General features: G+C 40.8%; 1 protein-coding gene across 1 annotated transcript in view; it reads right to left on the reverse strand.

The window, feature by feature from the left end:
- The window catches only part of LOC136873580 (dorsal root ganglia homeobox protein), a 110,763-nt gene extending 91,256 nt beyond the window's left edge, over positions 1 to 19,507 (reverse strand). The window contains exon 1 of the mRNA XM_067146716.2: positions 19,430 to 19,507. Coding sequence (XP_067002817.2) covers positions 19,430 to 19,501 — 72 coding nt within the window. The 5' untranslated portion in view covers positions 19,502 to 19,507. The remainder of the gene's footprint in view (positions 1 to 19,429) is intronic.
- Between the last annotated feature and the right edge of the window lie 1,251 nt (positions 19,508 to 20,758).

Below are 20,758 nucleotides of genomic sequence, written 5' to 3' on the forward strand. Positions count from 1 at the left end.
TTCAGCTGTAATATTCAACAAATACTGGAAGTTAAAAGAATAAATTTAATATTTTGTGAAGTAACTTATTTTATATCCGTCGTGGGGTTAGAAATTTAAAACGCAAGTATGTATTTTGAATGGTATCACTAACCGATTGCGGCACTACTCCTTAGCTTCCGTTTGTCAAATAATGTGGCAGTGGCTTCATTCTGCTTTGCTCGAGCAGGACGGTGGCACTCCCTCCAATCTCTTACCTCCCCTATTTTCTCTCACTGCCGCGCAGATTTGTGCTATCTGACGGTATCGAGCTTCAAGTGGTACAGTATAACAGCTGTTCTCAAAATGTACACCATAGTGGGAAACATTCATCTCACGAGTGATGTCCCAGATTCTTCTCATTGGATCTTCAAGGTTTCTGTATCATTCCAAGTGAATCTTACATAGACCTAATGTATTTGTAAAGGAGGAAATATGTGAGAGGTGATATTTTAAGAAACGTTGATCGTCGAATTTTTTAACGTCTTTTCATCTTTTAATTTATTCAAATAAAATGGGTGCGATGATCAATTAACGCCCTCCTCTCGCGATATCATTTATACTCTCCCTACGTCGTTAATCATGCAAATGTCCGTAGATAATTATTAAATATTAATTTTCTTAGCATAGGTGTAATTGGATGTTTACTTTGTGATTGATCGTTAAATAGCGAGTGCCTTTGGCATAGGATATGTTGCATATCGACTTGGATACAATTCAGACCAACAGTCTTGCTTAACATGTAACTACACTCTCCAAGGCCGGAGAGAGTTCTATCTATTGTCAGATCCCTAGTTCAATATTAAAGGTTGGTGTTTTATAACTTCCCAATGAGTCGTCTTTCCTTTCTCACTAATTGTATAGTAAACTAAGCTACATTAATTCCGATAAAATGATACATACAGGGTATCTCATACAAACTAAGACCGTCGAAGCGATTGGGGTTCTGCAGTATGGGAAGTGCGTGCATAGTTCTTGACCCAGCAAGCAGCCTGCATGTGTTCGACCTGGCAAGCATCAGTCGCCAGTCTGAATCTCAGCTGTTAACATAGTGAGACAGTTATCATTGCGTATTTTCGTATGTAAAAGTTCTGGTTTCATCTAAATGGTCGTGTGAACAGACATAAATCTCGTTATTGGTGTGCAGACAAATTTTAATCGTTTATGAAGTTCCTCACCGGGCGAGTTGGCCGTGCGGTTAGAAGCGCGCAGCTGTGAGCTCGCATCCGGGAGATAGTGGGTTCGAACCCCATTCTCGGCAGCCCTGAAGATGGTTTTCCGTGATTTCCCATTTTCACACCAGGCAAATGCTGGGGCTGTACCTTAATTAAGGCCACGGCCGCTTCCTTCCCATTCCTAGGCCTTTCCCGTCCCAACGTCGTCATAAAACCTATCTGTGTCAGTGCGACGTAAAGCAAATAGCAAAAAAAATAAAAAATAAAGAAAAAATAATAATAATTTCCTCATTACGACAGGAAGATTGCTGTTTGGTGCAATGTTAGTACAAGACGAATAATTGGGTCTATTTTTTCGAGACGACAGTAAAAGCAGAGAAGTACCAAGATGGCATTTTGATGCCGTTCTTCCATCAGTTAACGGAAGAAGAAGAAGAAAAATCGCGTAGGTGGTTTCAACAAGATTCAGCCCCTGCTCACACAGCAGAAGATTATCTTCTTACACTTTCGGAAGTGTTTGCAGACAGTGAGATTAGTGCTGGTCTATGTCCCCCTCGTTCTCCAGATCTAACAGTGTGTGGCTTTTACTTGTGGGGTAAACTGAAAGAAAAAGTGTATCGAAAAATTCCTCACACGTTGGAAGAACTGAAAAATAACATTACGTATGAAATCAGAAACATTACAGTGGCAGAACTCATTTGCGTCAGCCATAGTGTGGTTACCAAATACAATGCCTGTGTAACCCAGGAAGGACGACATTTCTAGCATCTTTTATAAGGGCGACCGCAAGTGACATAAGTTCGGTTGATGCAGCTGCTGTAGCACAGAGTACAAACACCGTGCGTTCGGTCTGAATTTATATGACAAACCATGTACATGTAAAATCACAGCAAAGCCACTTCCATACAGGTCATTGAGGCCTTTGGAGGAGTGGAAGGTAAGGTTTCCAGTATTCGTAACTTTCGTACTAAAGGGCTAGAGTGGTTAGCTCTATGCCCAGGCGCCTTTGCTCCCAGGAATTAACCCAGAACTCACTTTTATTGTAGGATGAGTGAATCTCAGGGCCATATGCCGCTCCAGAAGTGGAAATCACATTTCTTCTGCCCACATATGCGATTGTCTTTGAAGTACCGATGACTGTATCAGTATCGTCTGATTTAAGTTTTGCAATAAGATATTCCAAGTCACAGACAAGAACAACAATCCTCAACCAGATTACCTTGAATCTACAAATGTATTTCGGAAAGTGGAAATAGACCATTTGTTGGGAAAAAAATGATACCCTATTGCTAGGAACTTTGTGCTTTATAAGAATATCACAAGAAGTCAATTTAGAATAATTGAAATGGTCCCTTCTCATTATCAGCATCACAATATTACGACCATTCTAGAACTCTTCTCGAGAGACTGCTAAAAAATTTCTTCTAGATTTCCACAGCTGGGACATTACAAGCAAATTTTTCGATAAAAATAAGTAGTAATTGGTATCCCAATGACAACAATTTTGGTAGTAGACAGGTCGAGTGATCAAAGTGGTGTGGACATCGAAAATATATGATGACAGATCAGCAACTGCATCAGTACGGTGATGGTGGTGGTGATTGTTGTTTTAAGAGGAAGTACAACGGGGCAATGATCCTGTATATAGCACTAATCAGAGAGAAAAAATGGAAGGGATCCGACACTTCGAAAAATGACGGTATCGGCCAAAGAAAGACAAGGGCCACGATGGGCGTGAACATGAAAGGCTCCCTAGGCCTCGAGTGCTCTAATACCGTCGGGGTCGGAAAAGAACAAGAGTTGACCAAGGGAGATCGGGTAGGATAAATGAAAGTGAGGAGCCTCACACAAGTAAGTGGATGTAGTGGCAGGACTCAACTAAGGGACCCGTGGTCACCAACCCACGTTCCTAAGTTGAGAACACCTAGGGCCCCTTTTAGTCACTCTTACGACAGGCAGGGGATACCGTATGTGTTATTTTTCCGCCCCCACCCACAGGGGGATGCATCTGCACAGAACGTTTTCAACCGATCTTGAATGATCGTTCTCAGACCTGATTCTCGGGACAGGAAGAGAACTACCTGGATAGAGCGTTTTCAAACGATTTTCATCCTCCAATCTCAAAACTGATTTTCAGGACAGGGACATTTAGTACCTTGTATGCCTAATCAACTATTCTATACCTACAGCCGCCAAAATCAGTTAAAAGCATTACAGCGAGGTAATTTATTCACGATAAACAGTATTTGTTAATTTCTACATAATATTGCGAGATGGATGACAGCACTAAAAGAAGATACGGGCTTGACCCACTTAGATCATCCTCATAGTTCCGGGGTTAGCGCTGTGAACTACAGCCTGATAAGTCCCAGGTACGATATTCAGACTCGTCATATTTTTAAGACTGATTTTGAAGGTCTACAACGCAGTTCACTCTCGCCAGGACTATTGAAAAGCTGCTTACAATGGGTTGGTAGCTGGTCACATTCACCCTGTCTCACCTTAACGTTAAGAGAATAACCAGTCGTCAGACAGATGGATTACATTGTATAAGACCTGTAAGTTCGATTAGGCATGAGTTTAATTTGCTTGGAACTTAATTCAATCCAACATCAAAATATTGTAGAACACAACACGTTAGAGTTTGAGACGAAGATATTTTATATTAGACAACACTGCCAAATTGCGCCAGTGTATTGGATAGTACACTTTAAATATCAATCCGGGGTACGAACAGATAAATAAATACTCTGTCCTTTCTTTGCGAGATTAGGGTACGTGAGAGCGGAGAGAAATTTTTGCGGGCTTCTCACCAAGGCAGCTCCAGTTTGAATCCCGGCCGATGTATATGGGATTTTCGAAATGAAAAGCCACGTCCTTATGGTTCAGATTACACGTAAAAGCTGGAGGTTCATGGTTATGATCGCAATACACCAGTTACACAAAACTACAACATTACTTGCTTTTTGTTTCTCTTAGGAAGTTAAACTTGGCCTTCTCGTAACGGAGGCAGCCAGGGACATTATATGTTGTTTTTATTGGCATCCGAGACAAAGCCGACCTGTCTAGAAAGCCAAGAATAACGGCCGTGGGGATCCGTCGTGCTGACCACATGACACCTCGTAATCTGCAGGTCTTCGGGCTGAGAAGCGGTCGCTTGGTAGCCATGGTCCTTCGGGACTGTTGCGCCATGGGTTTTGGTTTGATTTGGTTTGGAACTTTATGGCTTTCATTAATAGACCATAGAGCAAAAGGAGGTGGGGTGGCATAGTTGTGGTAGAGTGAGATTGATACTAATTGAATGTTATAACTCCACAATCCAATAGCAGAGAGAAACGCATATAACTTGAGGTAGGCAGACTGGATGGTAATTGGTATATCAATGACAGTAACTTTAATAGTAGATAAGTAGTGTGGGCATTCAAAAGATATGTGATTGAGGTCAGCAACTTTGTCAACGGAACAAGAACTGAATGGATGTTGTGGAAGTACTGAAAAAAGAAGCCGTGACGAAATTTCATTGCGATTACTCTGATAAATTAGCACGAGGAACAACGCTTAAGTGCCAAACTACGTTCGGAATATCTGGGTGTATAGTGGCGCAGTGTTTTCCACGTTGTTGGGGGTGTTATGCCTTTCATTGTCCCACGTAGTACCGTCGACGTAGGAAAGGCATACAAACCGATGCTGGAACTGAAGTGTAAATCTGTTGGCTTTCACTAACAGCTGATCGTGCTGCTCGTTCATTGTCTGGCATTTCAACATGACTTTTACCCACACAAATTAAATTTTCTTTCCCTGTGTCTCAATTCGTTGTACTATTTCAATAATAATCTTATCCACGAGGGTCAAGGATGATATTCAGCCAGACACCTCAACAGAGCATTTGAAGCTGACATAGTAAACCAGGGCCTCTCAAAAGCCCAAAATCTCACGCGTGTAAACTGAGGCGCAGAGTTCCTGTGCACAGTGCATCTGTCCCACTCGGCTCGGCTCGGACCAACGCTTCGTGTCTGGGCTACTCGGCTAAGCTCGGTTCAACTCGGCTCGGATTTCGAGCGCTACGGAGCAAGTGAGGAAGAGGGAGACAGGCGGAGCGAGCGAGACAGGTGTGAGGAAAGAGAGAGACAGCGCTATTGCTCCAAATCGAGGAGTGGGGATCTGCACTCTGGTCAATCAAACGAAGTGGTCTTTTGCACCATACACAGCGCAATGCACTGGTGCATGCTCCCTGAGAGGCCCTGCAGTAAACAAACAATTGACAAATGCTTCAAAAATTTATATCCGATGATATTACCTCATGATGCTAATGGAGTGTGAGAGTCGCAAATTTATAAGGGATACGTTGGTGAAACGACATTTTCTCGTCATTTCTAATAAACCTAAAATATCAGTTTGATGTTCTCTGCGATTCCGGTATAGAAACATTTCGTTCTTTGAACAGAAAGTAGCATGTGGCAAGGAATAGATATTATACTGTTACGTGCCAGCCCCGTGGTAGCCCTATTCGGTACTTCCAGGGAGGGGCTGGTGACTCAGAAGACCTGGGATCTCCCAGCAGGCTTGTGGAGTGGGGCCGGCCTTTCCGTGAATTGTTCTCGTCGGCCGGCTTACCTGCGAGTTTATTGGAGGATCAACGGGAATGTTCTGCCTCTAGTGACATCGCGAATTTTCTGGCTCAAATGACCCGAGCTATAAAAGGTGAGGCTAGCCGCGGACAGTCAGTCCATGTTGGACTCGGAGTCGGTGCTGGACTCGGGGTCAGTGTTGGACTCCGTGGTGAAGTCAGTGAGAGACTCAGTGCGTTAGGGTTCGGTGGCTGGACTGAGGGTGACAGGGGTGTCGACTGTCGCTAGTGTCCCACCGAGGTCTGAACCGGGAGCTGTTGTGCTGTTGGAGAGTCCAGTGAGTGGGGTGGAGACGACTGAACGAAGACTGTACTGTGTGTTCTTGTAATTATGTGGACTGAAGATCGCTGTGAGCCAGCGAGGAAACCCGCTATCGTGAGTGCGAGGATAAATGGACCTGTGTTAATGTTCACTGTTGTGAGTATCGTTCTGCTGTTGAATACTGTTGAGCTGTTCAGTTGTTCGCTGCATGCAACTCTGTGAATTACTGGACTGACCGTGGAATCGAACCAACGAACAGTCATAGTGTGTTGTGAAGCCAGTGGCACTGTGTTCAAATCCAGCGGTCTACACACAGCTGCTGTACGAGTTGACTGGACTCGGAAAGTGAAAGTAACGCTTAAGCGTCCGCAGGTAGACGAAAGGGCTAGAGCCCTGCTGCGCCATAAGGAAGAGCAATTTGTAAATAGACTTGTAATTAGTAAGTGTGGCCATTGATAACTGGTTGGAATTGTGTGTATTTAAATATCTGTGTGTGCATTTATTAGGTCATCCTGAAATAAATTAGAGTAATGAAACAGATGGAGTTTTATTCGTAACAATACAATAATCGTCGCTGATCGTGGCTAGTTGCTGACGTGGCCTAAGAACACATCCTGAAACCGAACCATCATCGAGGAAGGTCATGGTGACACTTTGTCCGGCTCCATGGCTAAATGGTTAGCGTGCTGGCCTTTGGTCATAGAGGTCCCGGGTTCGATCCCCGACGGAGTCGTCGGGAAATTTAACCATCATTGGTTAATTACGCGGGCACAGGGGCTGGGTGTATGTGTCGCCTTTATCATAATATCATCCTCATCACGACGCGCAGGTTGCCTACGGGAGTCAAATCTAAAACCTGCACCTGGCGAGCCGAACATGTTTCGGACACTCCCGATACTAAAAGCCATACGCCATTATTATTATTATTATTATTATTTTTTTCATGGTGACTCCTTGATAGTGTGCAGCGAGTAATATTTATCATTCCTTCTTTATATAAGGTAACCAGCAGTTACCCGCGGGCTCCTCCCTCAATGTATCACGTTGTTCACGTTGCAAAGTTTCGAGGTAATGGAATAATATTATCTCTTGTGGTAATATAATGTGATACTGTATCAACAAATATTTGAAAACGTATCAAAAATGAAAATGGAATTACATTCGTTTCTCTGCAGTTTGGGAACTTTTTGAATTTATCGATATAAATTCGTAATTTTATATCTTTTTCTAAATGTAAAATCATTAATAAGTGCTGTATGATAAAGAACATTACGTGTCACCCTATTGGGAGCTTAAATGAATGAATTTTTCGGGGTTCCAACCCTGGAACAAGCTACATATTGCTCATGAGAGAAACACGGAGTTTACAAATTAACCCTGGTATGATTTTCCCTAATGATGGAGTTGAGGTGAAAGATTCAGAGTAGAATTTCCAATTGCTGCAATGCACGGCTGTGGTTAATATACTGCTGAGAAGAAATAATTGTAGGATTGCTTTGAACGTTACTTACATGCATTCAGAATTTAGTTTTGAGGGTAATCTGGTTTCAATCGATTCAGTTATTGATTTACAAATGACATAAATTACGACAACATGATTCGCATAAGAAATCATTTGATACTTATTATGGAATTGAGGGCCATTTTCCAGAGAATAAATTTTCCGCGGTTTCCTATTTTCACACCAGGCAAATTCTGGATCTGTACCTTAATTAAGCCTCTCTTCCTTTCTAATCCTAGCCCTGTTCTATCCCATCGTCGCTATAAGACCTCTCAGAGTCGGTGCGATGTGTAGCAAATTATTATTATTATTATTATTATTATTATTATTATTATTATTATTATTATTATTATTATTATTATTATTATTATTATTATTATTATTATTATTATTATTATTTAGAAAAGCTCGGCTTGTGCCGGTAACATAATGGGCTGACGAGACCTAAGCAAGATCTCAAACTTATCAAACTATACAGATATCTACAAATATTTACAACAGAAATAATTACAACATGTAGGCCTATATATATATATACAATAAATGTGCACAGATGATGTCCCTAAACAACTTTTTATCTCCTCGTTTTGGGAATCTGTCTTTCAGTATCACCGGAACTGCGGCCTGGATCTTCAAGCTGTTTGGTGCTACTCACGATCAAAGGAAAAGGCGTTCCTAGAAACTTTCTCACAATGTTGCAGGTGCTCAGGAAGGTGGCTTTCTTTATTTTCAGCGTAGATGTGATGATGCAGATTTAATGCGTCCAGAGAGCTGTGCAAGCTTTTCGGAATAACACCAGTACATGATATTACTATTGGAACTGTGATGACTGATTCTAGTTTCCACAGGCGTTGTATTTCTATTACCAGTTCTGTGTATTTTGATATATTTATGCCTATAAATGTTTTCAGATTGGAGGTTTTCGGACAGGCAATTTCTGTAAGGGATGCAGATCTTTTTGATTTATCGATTAGAATAATATCCGGCCTATTGTTGCTGAACGTGACGTCGGTTATGACTTCTCGGTCCCATAGAAGCTTGTATGAAGAGTTTTCGAAAACGGGTGGAGGTGTGTATTTCCAACATGCAGTTGATGACTGAAGAAATCCACACTTTACAGAAAGTTTCTGGTGAATGATTTTAGCTACCTTATCATATTGGTGCTTATAGTCAGTGCTGGCCAAGTGAGGGCAGCCATAGATGACGTGCTGTATGCTATCTGTAGATTTGGAATAGCGGCGGCAGTTGTCTGTGACAACTGTTGGATCATTCATGATGAATCTACATTAGTCCCGTGTAGCAATTACTTGATATTGGATGGCCAGAACAAATCCTTCTGTTTCTGGTAAGAGATCAAAGTAGGTCAGCCAAGCGTGCGACGCAGGTTTGTCGATATGAAGCTGATCCAGTTCGTGGGGGTGAAATGAAATGGCGTATGGCTTTTAGTGCCGGGGGTGTCCGAGGACATGTTCGGCTCTCCAGGTGCAGGTCTTTTCATTTGACTCCCGTAGGCGACCTGTGCGTCGTGATGAGGATGAAATGATGATGAAGACGACACATACACTCAGCCCCCGCACCAGCGAAATTAACCAGTGATGGATAAAGTTCCGACCCTGCCGGGAATCGAACCTGGAACCCATGCGACCAAAGGCCAGCGCGCTAACCATTTAGCCATGGAGCCGGACTTCGTGGGGGGTATTTGCCGTGAAAAGGTGTTTGCTTCAACGTGGCCATATTCATCTCCTTTGTAGGTAGGGTAGGAACAAGCATTTCCGGCGACGATAGATTGAGAGGTGTATAGTTTATTATTATTATTATTATTATTATTATTATTATTATTATTATTATTATTATTATTATTATTATTATTATTATTAACTAGCTGAACCCGTCAAGACGTGACGATAAATGGGGTAAATATTTGTTGAAGGATTTGCTTATATATGACAATCCTTGTACTTTATATTTTACAGTTTTCACAGGTAGATCTTACGCCGACGATGGGATAGTAGGAAATGGCTAGAAGTGGGAAGGAAGCGACCGTGACCTTAAACAAGGTATAAGGCACAGCTCCAGCATTTACCTGGAGTGAAAATAGAAAATACGGAAAACCATCTTCAGGGCTATCGACAGTGGGGTTCGAACCCTCTGTCTCCCGAATGTAAACTGACAGCTACGTGACCCAAACCACGCAGCCACTTGCTTGGTGCGTTCCTTGTACAATTACCTTTCGGGATTATTGCTACTCCAAAATATTGCTCTCTTGACATTGCTGCATTTAATTGACCAAGGCTGAAAACTGACTGAGGTAAATAGAGACCTTCACGTCCCTTGAGGTTTATTGATCATGATACAAAATGCCAAACGAATTGGAAATTGATGTCTCTTGAAAGAAAATGGAAGTATTTTATCGGATGTTGTTAAATCAATTCGAGGGATTAGAGCTCTCTGTCCATCTCTATATCCACGGATTACTTCCAAACCTAAACAATTTTCATAGATACTTCTTAGAATTAGGCCCTAATCTGGTTCCGTTTAGGAGCTGTTGGGAAACGTTCCGATTTCTACGAAGCATAACTATGGCTCCAATTTTTAGAATAATAATATGTGGAGGCGGACCATTAATCCCAAGGAATTCAAGAATTATGTAGGAAATGAAGGTAGCTAGCTTTCATATTTAGTATTAATCTGCTTATGCTAGTGTATGTTTTTCCGAGAAAATTATGTCATCTTTCGCAGAAGTGAACGTTTTGCTATATATTTCAATCACGATATCATCATGTATTAAAATTCTTGCTTGTAGTTCAATAACATTTGATCAGTCACCATCTACAGAGGGGTAGTCGCCGTTACTGATTTCTTGCAAACAAGCAGCCAATTCCATTTTTTGTGGTTTTGCTCGAATATTTTTATGTAAGCGGCCAGTTTTGAAGGAGGGTCAAAGAGGAGAGTATTTAATACAATTATAAATAATTGTTTGGCGATAAGCGTGTAGCAAAACAGGCAAAACCTTTATGAAATCTCCCCAAGAACAAACATTTTCCCACCAGAAGGAATGGAATATCGTTACCTATGATATATTCTATAAGAATATCCACACACATTAATGAATGCTATCTGTCGTTGGTGCTTTTTCCCATATTGAGTCGTGCTAATCGAATATCGTCAGCTGCTCTGGAATTTAATTTTAATCCAGACACCGAACTCTCATTTAAATGTAGATGAATACTGAATATAATGTGCACTGTTCAACCACTGGACAGCAAAACAGTGGCTATTTCTGTCAACGAAGTACAACTGACCAGGAAGACGTCTGACTGCGCATGCGTACTTATTCCCTTCCGCCTCCTCTACCGTACCACATGCCTCAGCCTTCTAACGGTTCAAGCTGCCTTGAAGTATTGGCAAGCGCTTCGGCCAATCAGAATGCAACATTTTTCTTAAATAATTTAAAAATATAGACAAGGGATGTTTATGCTTGTAAGGACACTGCAAATCTACAGGCCAAGAGCATTCGTCGGAATGCTTTACGATGTCAGTCGGTTCAACCGTTCTCTCAAACTCGCGGTCAAAATAATCAGCCTAGTGTTTTCAATATATGGATAATAATAATAATAATAATAATAATAATAATAATAATAATAATAATAATAATAATAATAATTTCGTGTGGCTATTTCTAGCCGAGTGCAGCCCTTGTAAGGCAGACCCACCGATGAGGGTGGGCGGCATCTGCCATGTGTAGGTAACTGCGTGTTATTGTGGTGGAGGATAGTGTTATGTGTGGTGTGTGAGTTGCAGGGATGTTGGGGACAGCACAAACACCCAGCCCCCGGGTCATTGGAATTAACCAATGAAGGTTAAAATCCCCGACCCGGTCGGGAATCGAACCCGGGACCCTCTGAACCGAAGGCCAGTACGCTGACCATTCAGCTAACGACTCGGACAATAATAATAATAATAATAATAATAATAATAATAATAATAAACTGTTATACCTTTCGGCCTTTAGCCTACAAGCCTCTGTGTCTTAACTAAGGATCTCCACAATCCTACATTTGTAACTATCTCCGTGGTCTCATTTAGTTCCAAACCTTTTACCGTTAAATAATTAAAAATTAAGTCTAACATCCTTCGCCTTGGTCTTCTTCTTCTCTTACCCTCCACGGTCGGGTCCATTGTTCTCCTAGGTAGCCTATGACTCCACCATTCCCGTCATATAACGCCACCACCGAGTCGGCTTATACATACAGAGCATCCATCGAGTTCCTTATTCCGATAACCCTCCGGCCATTGTTTTCGCCGGTGTGTACCAACGCTCCTTCTAACTACACTGTCATGTCCGTTACTTACAAATTATTTCTTACAGAATACCGTTGATCGCAACTGTGAGCTCACTGCATTAGCTTTGTTAAATTTCGGTTCAGTGTCACTTAGTATATTACCATCCGGAAATGATCTGCCTGTTCCAGTTTTGTATTCTGCCTTAGGTTTCTTCCCTACTGACAGATTAGTCTTGAAAATGCTCATTTTCTTATTCATCATACTCCATCTCTTTTCAAGCTCCCTCCCCGATATTTTGTATCTTTCAGAAAATTATCCATGTATCCCATATACATATCGCTAATGAAAATCGTCCTTATTTTCGGTCATTGGAACAACATACAGTTGTAGAATAATCTCAGATCTTCTTCAGAATATATTATCTATCGTAATTTGGGAACCCTCGTTGAGTGATCTCGTGAATTACCATCTAAACTTCCTGGGAGAGTAACGTTCAAGATTCTACTCACTATGCTGTTACATTTGACGATGTACTTACATAAAACTAATTTGAATTGTTGCGTAGTGTACTTATTTTTCTAAGGAGCAGATCAATGGGATCAACTGCCGTAGTTTCCTAGGGGCTCACTTTATTATTGATATGCCAAAGTGCTATTTTACTGCAACTGTTATAAGGATCGTGGTTTCAACAAAGCTACTCCAACATATAACAGTTACAAGTAACGTTTTAGACCATTTTTCGTAAGAAGTATTTCGGAGGTAATCTTACGTCGAGTAGCAGTGAATTGTAGTACACCAAAGTCATGAGAAGTCGCGGCAGTTTGTAAGTACGGCGTGTGGAGTAAATACTACACTCCTAAAATGTTAGTCAGGGTGGACTGTGAAATCTCGCTGAGAATCAGACGCAAGCTCATTTTGAAACTTTAATTTCCTACATTTCTGAACCGACCCCTCTGCGTTTGTCTGGTATGAAAATGGGAAACCACGGAAAAACATTTTCAATAATAATAATAATAATAATAATAATAATAATAATAATAATAATAATAATAGTATTATTTTACCGGGCAAGTTGGCCGTGCGTGTAGAGGCGCGCGGCTGTGAGCTTGCATCCGGGAGATAGTAGGTTCGAATCCCACTATCGGCAGCCCTGAAGATGGTTTTCCATGGTTTCCCATTTTCACACCAGGCAAATGCTGGAGCTGTACCTTAATTAAGGCCACGGACGCTTCCTTCCAACTCCTAGGCCTTTCCTATCCCATCGTCGCCATAAGACTTATCTGTGTCGGTGAGACGTAAAGCCCCTAGCAAACAAAAAGGTATTATTTTAAAAGCCAAATTAGCATTTCACGTCAAGAAATGTTTGTTCACTACAAATTCCATTAATTTTATAACAAGAAAAAGATTATTGAAAGCGTTTGTTTAGAGCATTGCCCTCTATGGTTGTGAAACGTGGACAATTGGAAAAGAAGAAAAAAGGAGGTTAAATTCTTTTGAACTATGGTGTTATAGAAGAATGCTAAAGATTAACTGGACAGAAAAAATAACGAATTCTGAAGTGTTTAAGAAGGTGAAGGAAAATTATACCTTATGGAAAAGTATAAACGCCGGGCTAAGTGGCTCAGCCGGTTAAGGCGCTGGCCTTCTGACCCCAACTTGGCAGGTTCGAATCCTGGCTCAGTCCGGTGGTATTTGAAGGTGCTCAAATACGTCAGCCTAGTGTCGGTAGCTTTACTGGCACGTAAAAGAACTCCTGCGGGACAAAATTCCGGCACCTCGGCGTCTCCGAAAACCGTAAAACAGTAGTTAGTGGCACGTAAAACAAATAACATTATTATTGAAAAGTATAAAGAGGAGTACTAGACTGATAGGACATATTATGAGACACGACAGCCAGTTGAAAACGGTGTTGAAGGGAATGGTTGAAGGCAAAAGATGTAGAGAAAACCACGCCTACAATATGTACAGCAAATCATGTCTGATGTAGGATACAGAAGCTATGATGAGATGAAGAGGAAAGCTATGAATAGAGCCGACTGGAGAACTGCCGCAGACCAATCCATAGATTGAGTACTTTAGAAGAAGAAGAAGAAGAAGAAGAATATAATAATAATAATAATAATAATAATAATAATAATAATAATAATAATAATAATAATAACCTCTTGAAATGCTTTCATACTTAAGTGTATAGAACTTTGCCCTAAATAGACATATCTCACATACAGGGATTCTTAAACGTCAAGCTATTGAGCTGGGAATCGACCCTGCAACCAACTACACTGGAGGCGAGCACCTGATCATTCGTGCTGCTCAATTACACCCGAAATGAAATGAAAAACAAATAGCTACAATATTTGACATTTTCGGCTTTTACGTTAAATCCATTGGCATGGAATACAGAGTGGCCAGAATTTGAAGCTGGGCTTTCTTGAAGTTCGATGTTAGAAACTATGCTGCAAATTGCTGTCACTATGAGTGCAGTTTTGTTCCTCATTCGCGTAAGGAAAACTGGTACATTATTTGAAGGCAGTTAGCCAGGCTTGGTGGCTCATACGGTAGAAGTGGTGGCCTTCAGAGTTCAAGCTGGTGTGTTCGATCCCGGCTCAGTGCGCTGGTACTTGAAAATGCTTAAAATAGACCAGCCTCGTGTCGGTTGATTTACCAGCACTTATAACAACTCCCATGGGACAAATTCCGACACATCTGTGTCTCCGAAAATAGTGCTTTTAAAATCAATAGCATTATTATTATTAACATCATCATCAACATCATGAAAGTCACCATAAGCTTTGCAATTTCAGCCACCAGAGCACATAAGAGCAAATTATCTCCCACTTCTCTCTCTCTCTCTCTCTGTCACTCATACACACACACGATAAATAGACGACACACTTCTTCTTCCACCACTTTTCCTATACCCTGGTGGGGTCATAGGTCGAATGTGTCATAGATGTGGCTTTTACCCTGTTTTACGTCAAGTGCCCTTCCTTGTGTGGAGTGAGGTATTCACCACTGTGTGTTTCTGTGGTGGTTGATAGTGTGATGTGTTGTACGTATATGAAGAGAACTGTATTAGGACAAACACCCTGTCCTCGAGTCAGCGGAATTAACCAATTGCGGTTAAAATTCCCAGCCTGGTTGGGAATCGAAACCGGGATCCTCCGAATCGAATGCCTCAACGCTGACCATTCAGCAGGACCCGGACAATATACGAGCTGGCAGCCTTTATTGACTGTCGCTGGAATCTCACCAAGGTTAAATGGTATTTTCTGAAATGAAAAGTCATACCCCTCTTATTCGGATTCCTCGGAAAGCTAGAGGTCTAGATGCTATGATCACGATATCAAAAGTTATATAAGACGACAAGTTCGCTTGCTTATTTGCTTGCTTGTTTTTAATAGCTAAACAGAGTGGATCACCTGCTTCTGGAGAGGACTGTAAAGCCAGAGGTGAGCGGTTCCTAGCCGGATCACTATCACATTCAGCGGCTAACTTTTAGTGTGGCATTTCCATGTTATCTTCCAAACAAATTATAGCTCCGTATTTCTTATCTACGGTTACCTTTTCTAATTATGAAGATCATTTCTGACATATTTACTTCCTACGACATCACTACAACACAGATTATAGAGCAGTTTCTTCACTCACACAAATAAGAGGACTTGTGACTAAGGATGCTCCAACGCCCTAAGACGAACCCTCGAGAACTCCATGTTAAACGATCTAAGTGCAATCGGAACTCCTTTTGACTGTAAGTGTTTGTAAGTTCGTTGTCCTTCTCTTGTCATATTTTATGAAACGTTTTAGTCAACCGGAGATTCTCTCTGAATCAAAGTAATCAGCATTAGTATTGATCCAAGGGAAGGACAGTTTCACAGCACAACATTAAAAAAGAAATATGCAAAGATTTGTATAAGACCAAAACAGAGACGGCTGAAATACGAAAATTCTTCGAATGAAAAATGTTGCTCTTGATTGAGTGCAGGTTGTCAGACATTAGTGTAGTTTTGAAACGTTGGTTAATTATTTCAGAATGTAAAATATTGGAAATTATATTTAGGGAAAACATGCAGGTCCTGTTGGACTCGTGTTGTATTTGTCCCAAACTGACAAGTCAGTAAGTAATATCTCTGCCGGGCTGAGCCGCTCAGACAGTTGAGGCACTGACTTTTTGACCCCATCTGGGCAGGTTCGGTCCTGGCTCAATCCGGTGGTATTTGAAGGTGCTGAAATATGCCAGCCTCATATCGGTAGATTTACTGGCACGTAAAAGAACTCCTGCGAGACTGCATTCCGAAATCTCAGCGTCTCCGAAAACCGTTAAAGTAGTTAGTGAGACGTAAGCCATTAACATTATAATTATAAAATAATATCTACCTACAGTTGCAGATGGTTCCAATACATGGGCATGATAGACTATTATTGTAAATACTAGCAATTGTACCCGTGCTTCGCTACGGTATTCTACATTGCATTCGAATATCGAAGTAAATACTGTACATGCAGTAAATAAGATTGTTTTAAAATTGCATGTTTCTTAGCGTTATCCGAGAAACAGCATGGGGAGGTCCCCGTACGCTCTTTCCAATGTAAAGTGTTTGTTACGGATTTGTGATATAACGGCAGGCTCACTTACCTACTGCCATTCACAATCGAGTTGGGAAGTTTACATTATCATTGCAGGCCCCATTACCTACTGCGCGGTCACAATCGATTCGGGGAGTTTCCGTTAGAATGGCAGCCCCCTTTCCTACCTCCAGACAGATAACAGTTGAGGAGTTTCTATTATAATGGCAGGCAACTACCCTACTATCAGTCGAAATTGAGTTGTGTAGTTATCATTATAATGTCAGGCCACTTTTCCTACTGCCAGCCAGCTTACTGCCAGTCACACCAAGTTGGTGAGTTTCCATCAAAATAGCAGGCCACTATACCTAATGCCAGTCACATTTTAGATGATGACATTTGTTTATAATTGCGGGCACTCTTGCCTACTGCCAAACACAATCGGGTAGGGGAGTTTTAAACAAAACTGCATGTTCCCTTGCCTTCTGCAAGTCAAATCGAGAAGTGAACTATTCATTACAATGGTAGGCTTTCCTTACTAATGCCAATTACACAGGAGTTGGAGAAGGACCTCATTCTTACTGCCAGTCAAAGTCGGTGTGGGGAGTACTGATTACAATAGCAGACACACCCTTTCTCGATCGCTAAAAATCGACATCAGTGAATATATATAGATCAACATACGAAATTATATGCGTGTTTACAATATTGCAGACCTTCATTTACAGATTAACTGCTGCTAAACGTACGTCATATCGACATAGGATTGTACCGTAAGACGCCGGATTTAGTGGCCTAAATGGCAGGTCGTATGAGATCTCATCTATTTTTGGGTCAGATTGAGTTAGAAACGTTGAACAGGGTAACGTTTTTTTTTTAAAGATTATCTCTCATTGCATTACTTTTTGAATAATTATGTGAGAGCTACATACATAGCATTTGGCTCACATATGGCTACTGGGTGAGCCCATTTTCGTGAAGAGTTTGATGATTACATATTTCCTATAAGTGATTGAAAGTATGAATTATGCATGTGAAAAGTCCAAATTTACTTAACATCGATTAATAGAGAAAAATCAAACGTAAAAGAGATACAGATACGACAAAAAGTCATAAGACCAAGGTTGTAGATCATTCCAAATTGAATGGAGATTGTGCAATCCGTTATGTGATAGGACTTCCCGAAGGTCTGCAACATCATTAAAATTGCCTCCATATTTCGATATTCTTCGGGGATAAAAGTGAAAAATTTAAAGATCTTTGAAGTTTTCCGTCCGTTACAGCTAAAACGTATAATTTCGTCAAATTTCAATTTTCTTTTTCGTCTGGCAGATTATGCCGCAATCTGGATTTTGGGCGAGGAGGGTAAAACTTAGGACTTTCAGGAAACGAAAGCAAAAAAATATGCAGATGGTCATTATTACCCCCTTAAACGGGTAGCTGTGCGAACATTCGCCAAAATAGTCAATGCAGAGGCACACAGTCGTTACGATTTTATTTATATAGATAGATAAGGAATCTGCTCCACGTACAACACCTTCTGGGCTATGTCCGCTGGACTTAAACTGCAAAACTCACCATTTTACTTAAATATATATGTAATCTCGGTTCAATACGGACCATTCGAAATGAAGTTCCTAACTCTCAATCAGTAATGAATGCCGTATATTATATGGCATCACTATAAGTTATTTATAGATGCTTTAGAGCATTTACAAAACACAAAAATAATCTTGTGATATCGTGGAAATTTACCTTGTTGTGTTAGCAGATAGCTAGTAATGCTGGAGTAGTGCAGCAGGTGATCAGTCCAAAAGTATTTTCGGGACTCGGCGGGATAAATAAGGAACTCTACCTCACGATTGATATTACCGTTGTTTTAAATTATATTGATTTTCAGGTTAAATTTTGTCAGAATGGAGAGAAAGTATTATGTATAAACATGTTACTTTTGTGTTCAGCTATTAGATTTACGTCCCACTAATTACTTTTACGGTTTTCCGAGACTACGAGGTGTCTGGCTTTTGTCCCGAAGGAGTTCTTTTACGCGCCAATAAATCTACCGACACGAGACTGGCGTATTTGAGCACCTAGAAGTATCACCGGACTGAGCTAGGATCAAATCCGCCAACTTGAGGTCAGAAAGTCAGTGGTCTACTGTCTGAACTACACATTCCGGCGTGTTCCGTTATTCGTAGCTTAATTAAGGACAGGAATCATTTAATGGCACTGATATGAAGTAACAAGAGGACAATTTCTGCTAATATTTTCTGTTTCTTTAATGTCTGTGTGATTTATGTGATCCTCTACGTTTTCGTATCTTCCTTTTTTATTCTTAATCTCACAGTGTTTTCTCTGTCTCCATATATATTCTGTAACCAGTACTATTTCTTATTTATTGGACATTTCGCTTAATGGAGTTAAAATCACATTCCTTTTTAGCACGACTGAAGAACTTTTATGCTCAATGGTTCCATACGACGTCACTAATATATCAACCTTGGAAAGACAGAATATATTCAATATTTATTGCACAATGTTCAAGACGCAAACTTTAGAAAACTTTCACAAACGTGTGCCTCATCCCATCATTAAAAAAATGCTGGGATAAGAGAGTGGCAGACATCGGGCTGCCAGCATTTTCTCCCACTGGAGTTCATCGGCGTTTTGGAAACGAATGACACGGAATTGTCGAATTCGAACACAATTAAATGACAGGTACCTCAACTGGGAACAAACCCGATATTTTAGATACAGGGAGCAGACTACTGGGCCACTGAGGTCGGTCAAAAATTCTTAGTAAAATCTGTAGCCTATACAAATTCTACAGCATACGCATTTCACTTCCACCTGAGTTGATCACACATTTCCACGGAAGCTTGAGTTGATTCTAGTTTCGAAGTAAATCACACGGCTTAAATTTTAACTACTTTGATATAACTCTACAAATTGATATTCTAAACTGAAATATTAGACGTTTTGGAGGTACTTACTTGACGACGACGACCAAACATGTACTCCGACAGCAAATCTCCGGGCAGCGGTGAGAGGAAAGGCCCAGCCATGGTTACTACGACGCCACGAGCAGAACAGACGCCGACCGTCGACGTCGGCACTGGTCTTGACGCGCGCCCCGCCCCCACAGTCAGTCTCATTGGATGAGGGGCGGGGCGTACTGGGACAATATTATTACCTCTCATTTCATTAGCGTAGCCTACAATGGAGGCTCAACGTATTGCTGTCGCTGTTCCTTTTGTTCTTACACGAATACAAACATAAAATAATATTCTCGCGTTATTTTCTTCTTTTTCTACCTCATTCCTTTCTTTTTAACAGAGCCCATCTTTATTTGACGTGAATGAAATGTTAGTTTAATGTAATAAAAAATATTTTTAGAGGACAAAATTTCGAACATGAAAAGAATTCTTTGCCCTCCCCAATACTAAACGTTGTTTTGTGTTTAGAAGCATTATTGATTATGATAGAACACGGGTAATCTTTCATCAAATAGTAAAGAATCTGGCCTGATAGGCCCTACTCCCAACATCTACGAGACAAAAACTGACCGGACGTTTGTACGGAAGAATCAATGCAAAAATGCCTCGTCCCGTGACATAGCCTTTCTTATAAAACTATTCTTATCTTAATTGTTAATATACATTTATCCAATACAACTTTCACAATAAACTTTCGTAGTTCTGTTGTGTTAGGAAGGAAACAAGCGACGAATTTGTAGCGAATATTATCATTCAAATTCATTCTAATGTACAAGCATAGACATGCTACCTTTCACTCGCGAAGTGTAGATAAACTTTGTGTATTAACTAATTGAAAAATTGCTCTTTCCTTTCGATGGTGCTTATAATCTGAGTCTTAACGTGTTCAGCCTATCACTTCTGTGTAAGGGAAGAAAATTAGAATGAACGCATGTTGCTCGCATTTAATATTTTATCAGACTTAATTTTTTTTTTTTTTTTTTGCTATTTGCTTTACGTCGCACTGACACAGATAGGTCTTATGGCGACGATGGGATAGGAAAGGCCTAGGAGTTGGAAGGAAGTGGCCGTGGCCTTAATTATGGTACAGCCCCGGCATTTGCCTGGTGTGAAAATGGGAAACCACGGAAAACCATCTTCAAGGCTGCCGACAGTGGGACTCGAACCCACTATCTCCCGAATACTGGATACTGGCCGCACTTAAGCGACTGCAGCTATCGAGCTCGGTGGGGTTTAATTTTATTTATTATCAAAATATAATTCACCTCACATGTGGATACCCATAAGAAACATTATACTTTTACAGGCTCAATTGCTTATGAGAAA

This window comes from Anabrus simplex, chromosome 1, assembly GCF_040414725.1.
Source record: "Anabrus simplex isolate iqAnaSimp1 chromosome 1, ASM4041472v1, whole genome shotgun sequence".
In the NCBI taxonomy this organism is placed as follows: domain Eukaryota; kingdom Metazoa; phylum Arthropoda; class Insecta; order Orthoptera; family Tettigoniidae; genus Anabrus; species Anabrus simplex.